The 9,671-nt window shown below is 57.7% G+C and overlaps 1 protein-coding gene across 1 annotated transcript in view; it reads right to left on the bottom strand.

Annotated features, from left to right (window-relative positions):
* Nucleotides 1-1,741: 1,741 nt before the first annotated feature.
* Nucleotides 1,742-9,671, bottom strand: part of CELSR3 (cadherin EGF LAG seven-pass G-type receptor 3) — a 30,772-nt gene continuing 22,842 nt past the window's right edge. Inside the window, exons 26-35 of the mRNA XM_057390227.1 lie at nucleotides 9,427-9,539; nucleotides 9,040-9,119; nucleotides 8,270-8,396; nucleotides 7,533-7,646; nucleotides 7,261-7,397; nucleotides 7,067-7,173; nucleotides 6,281-6,454; nucleotides 5,938-6,138; nucleotides 4,681-5,758; nucleotides 1,742-4,033 (exon numbers count right to left, since the gene is read on the bottom strand). Of these exons, the coding sequence (XP_057246210.1) occupies nucleotides 4,006-4,033; nucleotides 4,681-5,758; nucleotides 5,938-6,138; nucleotides 6,281-6,454; nucleotides 7,067-7,173; nucleotides 7,261-7,397; nucleotides 7,533-7,646; nucleotides 8,270-8,396; nucleotides 9,040-9,119; nucleotides 9,427-9,539 (2,159 nt within the window). The 3' untranslated portion in view covers nucleotides 1,742-4,005. The remainder of the gene's footprint in view (nucleotides 4,034-4,680; nucleotides 5,759-5,937; nucleotides 6,139-6,280; nucleotides 6,455-7,066; nucleotides 7,174-7,260; nucleotides 7,398-7,532; nucleotides 7,647-8,269; nucleotides 8,397-9,039; nucleotides 9,120-9,426; nucleotides 9,540-9,671) is intronic.

Here is a 9,671-nt window from a genome sequence, read left to right as displayed (position 1 = left end):
AGCTCCTGGTCTGCAGCCATATCCAGGATGCTGCCATGCCATGGGGCAGGGCAGGGGGCTTCTTGCCACTGGGCACAACCTGGTGCCAACCTCCTGCTGAGAGCTGCCTCCCCAGGGAAATGCTTGGGGTCCCGCCATCACCCTCCTGTGCCCCCATGACTCCCAYGGGTGTCTGTTCCCCATGTCCTGGAGCAGGAGCTCTGGCCAGGACAACAAGGGTTACCTGCAGCCTCTGGTCATGGCATCCAGGGTATTTTCCCCAGACCCTTGCTTACCTGCTGCAAACAGGTGTGCTGTGCCCCACGGACTGCCCTGGTCTCACACAATTCGCACAGACCCAGCTGTTATCTTGTTCCAAAGGTCCCCCACGGGCACTATAGTTCCACTGAACCCATCACACCTCYGTGACCTCCATCACAACCTGGAATTGGTTGCAGGAAATTTCTGAGTCACGTTTGGCCCAGGCCCATGRGGACACGGCAGTGGAAATCCAGGCTCAGCTGTCTGACTGGTAGCAAGGTAGGGCGTGAAGGCAGTGGGCAGGGCAAGTCATTACAGAGTCCTGGGACCCTGGGCGGTAGGATGGGACTGACAAGTGGCAGGAGTGGTGACATCCAGGATCACACTTTCCAGGGTTGGAGCAAAAGCAACATGTCTCCATCCCTGGTGCCTGGTGGGGGCAGCCTGTGGCCACCGTGGCTCTATGTGGTGAGCACAACCCAGGTTCCACAGCTTTCAGGCTGTGGGGCTGAGCCTGCTCCCTCAACCCCTCACACATCCCTGGCCCTCCCTCGTGCCCTCAGTGCTCAGGTAAAGGCATGTCCAACATGGGCACTCACATGCCACTGCTGCCTCCTCATTTATCCACTCCCCCAGTATGGAATGAGGCCGTCACAGGGCTCCTGCTTGGAAGCAAATAGCACCCCGTGTCATTTATGTCATTTACTGCCTCCTTATCACCGCTCCCTGTCCCCACCCGTGCCTTTCCTTCCCGCACTCCAGCCCCCCACCTGCACCCCAGGCTGGTCACTGTGCCTGTGACCCCTCCCCACCGGCTCTCCCTGGCCCTCACCCCCCAGGCAGCCTCGGGAAGGGCTGCAGGACAGGACCACAGACTCCTGCCACCGCCAGTGCAACTCCTGAAGGCTGCCCTGAACTCAGTCCCTGCTGCTCAGGTAACAGAGTCCTTAAGGGACAGAGGGATGACAATGGATGGTGACCCTTGCTCAGGGCGCTGTGGATCAATGCTGCCCTTTGCTCACCTGCTCTTTCCTCTTCAACAAAAGGGGAGGGACAGAAAGCACCAGGATCACACTCAGCTTCCCCTCCCCACACTTCCTTCTCCTTGCTGGCAGCCAGCTTGACCCCGCTGAGGTCAYGCAGCCTTTGGAAAATGAGCCACACAGCTCACCACTGCCACTGTGGCATTGCAGCCCTGCCAACCATGGCTRGGGCCACTGAGCACCACCACAGCCAATCCCATCTCGGGTGAACCAGCCTGGACACAGCCCAGTTCAAGCAACTGAGWACACCTGAAGACCCCATCTGGTGGTCCATCCCATCTTCACTGGTCCATATGGTGACCACTGTTGCCCTGGGCCACAGTGACTCCTGGTCAGCCTAGGAACYGGCTGTGAGCTCCTGCCCAAGGCCCCTGCCAACACCACCTCGAGCCCAGGCACTGCATCCATAGCCCCAGCCATGGATCCCCAGCACAGGGAGAGACAGCACAGACGCCAGCACCATTTTATAGACTTTTATTTCCAAATCTGGCGCTTCCATGATACACTTTTACACAGCCGGAGGTGGGGCATGGGCATCTCCCCACTCCCTGCCAACAGTCAAGAGACAGAGAGAGGAAAAAAAACCCAACCAAATCCCCCAAAGGAAAAAACCCAAACTCAAGGAGGATGCTCCCCAGAGCCCAGGTCACAGCACTACAATCAGGGACCAAGCTGCAGACTGGTCTGCAAGAAACAGATTCCTGCTTCTCGACTGGCCCAGCTCTGCAGGGATGGCCACCAGCTCTGCAGGGATGGCCACCAGCTCTGCTGCTCTCTTCTTTTTGGCACTTGACACTTGCTCTCCATTTGGCAGCAGCATAAAGAGCCCCATGCTCAACTTGGCAGAAACATGGGCCCTACAGCACAGCAGGGACGGGCTCCCAGGACTCTGGTGCTGGCACTGCACAGCTRGAGAGAAACTTGTAAACAAGCTTGTTCCCAAAGGCAAAGATGGGCAGCATGGAGGGGCCTGGCTGTTCCCAGCATGTGGGGCCAGCTTTCCCTCTGCACACTGGTCCCCAGTGGCATGTAAACATGTCAGCAGGCCATCCTCTCCTCWTCCCTGGGAAAAGGATGACAGCGAGCCTGCCTTGTCAGGGCTGTGCTGGGGACCCATGGCACCCCCAGTCAGCAGCCCTTCTGTTCCCTCCATGCTCTCCCYATTGACTCGGGGATGCAGCCAAGAGGCCTTGGCCTCCCCACGGGCKTGGAGGACAGTGGCACGAGTCCTCTCCTGTAAACATGTCAGGCTGGGCTACAGTAAGATGCCATGGCAGTGTGGTAGTAAGGCAGTAAGGAGCACACGGTCATGCAGCCCCGAGAGCACCATGGGGGTGARAGGGAACATGCCGGCCCCCTGAGCCAAATGCCCTGGCCTGGGGCTGGGGTAGGCACAGAGAAGTGTCATCTCACAGCAGGGCCAGTAGGAGCAGAGACACCATCAGGGTAGCCTGAATTTACAGGGAAGGCAAAGTGCTGTTTATCTCCCAAAATTCAGACCACTCTGAGCTGGGGTCCTGTGGTACTCAGGGGAGAACGGGTGATCACAGAGCCCACAGGGAACCAGCTAGATACAACTTTTTTTGGCAATGCTGGACCCTGAAACTGGAGCCACATCATACTCCTGTGGATGCTAGCTCTCTGCAGWGTGAGCACCGGCTCTGGGAAAAGCCAAGCCTGCTGCTGGCAGGGTAAGGGTCATCCAGCTCCTTGCCCAGACCCAGAAACCAACAGAGGTTTGCTCTGTAACATGCAGATTAAAGAGCACAATACCCGAGAGGTAAAAAGCACAGTGCTCACTTGCTGAGCAGAAGAAACCAGCACTGATGAGAGTGGGACCATCCTGGTACAGGACAGGACTGCACCGCAGAGCTTGTCTCCTCCCCAGCAGGTTTCTGGTGMCGAATTTGCTGCCCCATTCAGTGTGCTCCCACTGGCACACAGCCCCAGCTCACAGACAGGGCAGCCCTAAGAGGGGGTCCCACAGGAGGGCAGAGGGAGGCCTGGCTGCAGGGGGCTGAGGGACACGAGGCAGGAGGGTGGCACTGAGACATGTGGAGCTGCGTGGTGGGAGAGTGGAGGGCAGCAGGGCCAGCTGCCCCGCAGTGGAGATGGGACAGAGCAGTGCCAACAAAGCATTAAGGACTGCCTGGCACTGTTTCTCCAGTCCACTGGGATTGTGGTCCTGGTAGCCCCAGAGAAACTGGCAGGGGGCTGTTGGTGAAACAAATGCTCCAGGTCCTGGGAACAGACCATCCGTAAAAATAACCATAGAAATTTCTCTTCTCTCTGATTACAAAGATACAAAAAGGTAGAAAACCCTCCCCTGTCCCCACATCCTGGGCTCCATTTCTGTCCCCCTGCCACTGCTGCCCGCCCTCCACACACACACACACACACAGGCACACCCCACACACAAATAGCTCACAGAGAAAGAGCTCAGCCCCTGGGGGTTGGCGATGCCACCCTTGCCCAGTACTGCCTGTCACTCCAGGCAGGTGACGGAGAGCACGGCAGCAGCCAAGAGCCTGGGGGCTCCTGGCAGTGGGTGGTGTGGGCTGCCAGCCTCTCAGCCCACAGGGCAGGGGAAGGCAGGGTTGGTTTAGGGCCTCTGACAATCATCAGTTCTGGCCCCTGCTCCATGGGGATACCAAACCTCAGCTGGCAGTGCCTGGYGAAGGGCCCTGCTTCTTCCATCTCTCTTGTGGACAGCTTCAGCCCCTCAGGAATGGSCATCGTTTCTCATTATTCTTCTCAGAGGAAAGAAAAACAGTGTTAAGCCGTGGAATCTCTCCTGGGCTCCAGCATCCTTCCCCCCCTATGCCAGATGAGGACAGGGCAGGAACTGTCTCCAAGTCCCTCAGTTTAGGGAAGAGGAAAGGAGGAATAGGGTGGGGTGGGGTGGGGAAGGAGCAAGACTGAGCAGGGAGCAGAGGTAGAGGGAAAGAAATTGCACACTGGAACAGGGTCCCTGGAGAGAAACGTGGCTGGGCAGGGCTTTCCTAGGACTTGGGCTCCCTTCTCTCCAGCCAGCTTAGCYCTTACATCCAGGGACTTGGAGCCAGCACTGACCACAGGACTAGCCAGGAGGTTAGCCTGGCTGCACAGAGCATCCTCCCTGAGTCCCCAAGGCCACAAGTGAAGGCTACCACCTCTGGCAGAGTGGACAGACTCACATACACAGRGGTTTCTGCTTGTGCTGCACTGCAAGTACCTGGAGCAGTCACACTTGAGGCTTTTCCTGCCCAGTAACTATTCAGGACCAGGAGATACCTGCCTCTCACCCGGGGAGCTCACCCTCACACAGCCCTCTCCCTCCAAACTAAACCCCTTTGAGAAGCCAGGCAGGCAGATCAGCTGAACAAGACCTGKCTGAGGAAGGAAGGAACACACTTACTCTGAGTCTGGTGACAGCTCTGAAATGCTGTGGGAGGTGGCAGAGCGAGGTGTTGAAGGACACACTGCGGAGGGCGTCGAGGTCTGCATGGCAGAGGGKGTGGCGGTGGTCTGGGGGCCTGAAGGTGTGCTGGAAGATTGCACCGAGGACAGGACGGAGGAGTTAAAAGAAGCAAGGATGGAAGAAAGTATGTCTAACTGTTCAGTGGAAGGATGCCGGCTGGGAATGGCCTCCAGGTTCTCCCTAGAAGGCTGTCTCCTTGACAGCGGTTCTAGGCTTTCCCTGGACAGCTGCCTCCGAGAGAGACTCCCTAGGTTGTCCTGTGAGGGCTGCCTGCTAGGCACTGTGTCCAGAGGCACAGTGGAATTAGATCGTCTGGACAGAAAGTCCAGCTGCTCCCTTGAAGCTTGTCTAGCTGATGCTAGCAGGTCCCTTGAAGGCTGTTTTCTAGAAAGCAAATCCAATTGCTCTCGAGAAGTATCCCGACTCGGCAGCATGTCTATTCGGTCTCTGGAYACTTGCCTACTTGGCAATGTGTTTAGCCACTCTCTAGAGACTTCTCTTACTGGCCCACAGTCTAGCTGCTCTCTTGACCCAAATCTGCAGGGTAAAGTGTCAAGACAGTCTCTGGAGCCCTGCCTCCGGGGCAGCGTGTTCCCACGATCTCTCTGACTGGGCCTAGCAGCGAGTAGATCCAAGTTTTCCTTAGATGCATGTCTGCTTGGGATACTTTCTAGGTGTTCCGTAGACCCATGCCTGCTGGGGATAGTGTCCAGCTCCTCTCTGGACCCATGCCGACTGGGCACAGTTTCCAAGCAGTCTCCTGAGTTGTGCCTGCTCAGCTGCTCCCGGGACATCTGTCTCCTTATCAGCATGTCAAGCTGCTCCCGGGACGAGTACCGGCTGGCTGGCTGTGACAGACTGCCGGCCCCAGAGTAGATCCTGCCATAGGAGGCAGCGGGGACAGCCCTGTGACCCAGTGTGGATGTCTTGTACCATGTCAGCTCGTTGGTCATCCTGCCGACGGCTGGCAAGCCCTGGAGAGTTGGAGGGTACTGGAGGCGGTTCTTCAAAATCCCTGCACCGGACAGAAAGAGAAGTCACATATTGGCACAACAGCAAGAAGAGCAGGAAAAGCAGGGAGATAAGCCACGCCTCCCCAAGGGTGTGGCCACATGGACCTGATGCTGAACCTTCAATGTCTTGTCAACCTGAGACAGGCAAGGCCACCCTTGCCCGCTCGATCCAGATTGTTACCTTTTCTCTGCCGCTGGGTCTGGGTGAGGGAGTTCTCATCCCCACTGGTCAAAGCCAGGTCTGGCTGATTATTGTTGGCTGCATCCTTATTGATGTCAAATCCCAGCTTCCGCTCAGAGCCCCACTTCTGCAGGGAGCAGGGGTGAACCTCACATTCGCCCAGAGCTGGCCAATATGACATGAGATCATTGCCGTCCACATCTGCTGAAGGACACAGCAAAACAGGCCCCAGAGAAGAGGGAGAGAATATTTCCATGAGCAGCAATTGAGCCATCACAAGACATGGCCTGACCCCCTAGGGAGCTGAGCTTATCCTTTTCCCCGCCAGAGCCCTGGGACTTGCCTTTGGGAGTGGTGTTGGCAGGGTCAGTGAGGAGGCGCTCACTGTGTGCCGCCCGCTTGAGCTGGCGCTGGAAGCGGCCCCGCAGGCGTACGTTCTCTTCGCTCTCCGAGGATGGGATGGAGAGGCTGCGCTCTTCGTCCAGAGACAGGTCACTGTCCGAGTCTGAGTCCTGGTCTGTAGGAACACAGTGTGTCCAAGAGACATTTGGAATCGGGGTGGGAGAGGTTCCTGCTGGCAGCGCCAGGAAGGCAGACCAMCCCAGGCTGACCACAATGGTCAGACTGCCTTAGCCCTTGCTGCCCCCTCTCAGCAGTAGCCTGTGCCAGCTCCCCTGGCCCTATCAGCAGGTGACTGTGAGAAGAGCCCAGCTCCATCTTACTGCACCCTCCTGTAAGGCAGCTGCAAATAGTCCAAAGATCCCCTCTGCCTCCTCTTCCAGGCTGAGCAAACCCACATCCCTCAGYCTCTGCTTGCCTGTCTCATGCCCCAGCCCGAGCTGGCCTAGCTCCAGTGAGTCAAATGTCTGTGCTGTACTGGGGAGCCCGGCRTTCCGAGATCCCACAACAGCCTTGTTGTCTCCCCTATTTCTACYCCCTTGGGTACTGGCTATACCCTTTGCTATCCGTTCAGGAGGACACTGTGCTAAATGACACAATGGCTGCCTCTCCCCTCTGCCCACCACGTGTTTGGAAGTTTGACCTGAACATGGGGTGGAAGATGTCACCATACAGCCAGAGCCTGCACAGGGAAGAACTTCCCAAACCCAGGAACGGGGCTGAGCCTTACCTCCCCCAGCATCACGGTGGAACATTGCCACATCGATGTCCGTGGGGCCAGCGTGAGCCAACAGGCTGTGATCCAGAGCTGAGCCCTGACGTGCTGCCACGTTGTCTCTAAAAGAGGAGGCCCGAGCTGTCACAGCAGCAGGAGACTGTGACTCCTCCCAGGCACTGTGGGCCCCAGAGCCGGCCGCTCCGTACCTGAGGTAAGCGCGTTGGCTGGAGTGGGTGCGGGCGGAGCGCACGCTGCTCACCGAGGACACGGTGGAGGCCCCCAGGGTGATGCGGATGAGCCCGCTCTCCTCAAACAGCGCTGTGTTGTTGTAGGCGCTGGGGCCCTGGGGAGGTTGGGAGAGGATAAGTGCCCTTAGGGAGTTGCCACGGGCAGCCATGGGGAAGTCCTGACYCTGTCAGCTCCTGTGCCAGACACTCAGCCTGAGCCCAGCGCCCTGGGCAGCTCTGCTCTCGCCCACCTGTGTGCTCCTCGTGGCCTCCTCACTCTGCCCCTTCTTGCTGAGGCAGCCCAGCTTCCAYGCCTCCCGCACCTCCTCATTCAGCACACAGAACAGGACCAGCACTGCCAGGCCCTGTGGGGAGAATGCCATGAGAGACAGCCCTTCACTGCCACCTGAGCTGCTTGCCCACAGTGCCAGCAGCAGAACAGTACCTGGCTCCTCCAGATCCCAGTGTGGCCACTGGAGTGGGATGCACCAAAGACCCCCCAATACCAATAAGAGCTAGCACCCATAAATGGCCGTGGAGGAGTGAGGAAACGGGGGGTGTCCTCCTGTCTGGCAGTGGCCAGGGAGCGAATGGCAGGGTCCCCTGCTGCAACACCAGCTACAGTGGTGGGAGAAGGTTGGCAGGGTGCTGCCATGGATCACATYTTGGGTGTCCAACACCTCTGTCACATGCCCTTTCAGGATGTGGAGGTGCCTTCACTCCAGATGGTCCTTGCTATCCCTCGATGTAACCTCTGAACCAAATGCCTTGCACCTCCTGCTCTGTGCGACTGCTCACCACAGGCACAGCAGCAAGGACTGGCAGGAGTCACTCAGTGCCACAAAGGTGACAGCAGAAGGGACAAGGAGCTCAGTGAGATGTTGGGAGCTCAGCACAGGGCACCCACTCTCCACAGATGGCCATGGGGACCACAGGGATGCTCTCCTGGGCTGACTCGTGCCCTCCCCAGCAGAGGCCGGGCAGTTACCTGGAGGCTGCAGAGGACAGTGTAGAGGTAGTGGAAAGCCAGGACACTGTTGTTGACAGCCAAGAGGCCAAAGAGCCAGGTAGTGCTAATAACTAGAAGCAGAACAAAGGAGCTCCGTAACGTCATGCTGGAGAGAGAGAGACAGACAGACAGACAGGGACACAGACACACACCGAGAGGTTAGTGCGTACTGTTAATCTACAGTCTAGTGCTCACAGACACAGATCCAGAGGGGAAAGCTCCTGCAGRGACCTCCCTGCTGCACCCAGCACTGCGGGCACATCCCTGCACACTGGCACAGCTCCCCCTGACTCCCAGGCCTTCCCTTCTGGATCACACATGGCAAACACAGGGGCCCAAATGACACAGGTCATTTAGAGCCACAGAGAGCTGAGCCACGCTCCAGGGCTGGCTCAAGAGGGAGTGGGGAAAGGTCTCAGGAGCCTGCAGGAGAGGAAGGAGCAGGTGCCCATAGCTGACAAGGGCTGAGTGCTGAATCCAAGCAGACACAAGAGGTGACTGTGAGGGCAGGTGGTGAAAGGGGACCAGTTGGTAGGTCAGTGCAGAGATGGGGATGTAGGAACAAGAGGAAAGGACAAAGTTTAGGAAGGATTAATGTGGCTGGCAGGTGTGGGAGAGGAGAGTGGCTGCGAGGCTGACACTGATGCACAGAGGGGCCCTCTGCAATGGTAGAAGGAGAATGGTCACTGAAAATGCTAAAAACCATGAGCTGCCAGAGCTCTGCAGGGAGTTTGGCCACTAATACTCACAGAACCGATTTCTTCTTGGTCTCCTTTTGGCCTGGGGAACAGGACATCTTGGCCACGAGCAGGAACATGACCCCATTCATCTGAAAGTGTTGGCACTGATTAGAAGCTGTGCCAGGGGCCGGCTCTGACCTGATCTCCCCACTGCAGAATGTGGGCAGACTCCCGGTCTGCCAGGTCCTGCAAACATCCCCTCTTTCCCCTTCATGCCCGAGCCATGGCCTCCCCCAGGTTTGGCTGGAGTGAGGAGGGACAAAAAGAGGGCCTCTCACTGAGGGAGAGGGACACAGAGAATGGGACAGGCAGTGGGCAGCCAGGGTGGGGTGAGTGCCCAAGGTGCAGAGMGGGGAGGCAGGAGAGGGTTGTGGGTGAAACAGGACAGGGTTTTACCACAATGACGACAGTAATGGGGCCTGCAAAGCTCCAGACCAGCTTATCATGAATGGAAATCCAGCAGAAATCAGGGTTCCCGTAGCCCTCAGGATCCAGGCCAACGGCCAGCCCTGCAGGAGGAAGGGARAGGTCAGGTCCAGACCCAGCAGCCTTGGACTTGTTCAAACTATGCCAATCCCATGCCAGCACTGTCAGAAGTGAAGAGGCTTTCTCCCTGCTCCTTGCCTTGTGCACAGGCTTCC

This window comes from Malurus melanocephalus, unplaced genomic scaffold (genome assembly GCF_030028575.1).
Source record: "Malurus melanocephalus ecotype Western Australia unplaced genomic scaffold, MMel_1.1 scaffold_24, whole genome shotgun sequence".
NCBI classification, from domain to species: Eukaryota; Metazoa; Chordata; class Aves; order Passeriformes; family Maluridae; genus Malurus; species Malurus melanocephalus.
This window is presented reverse-complemented; position numbering and strand designations above follow the sequence as displayed.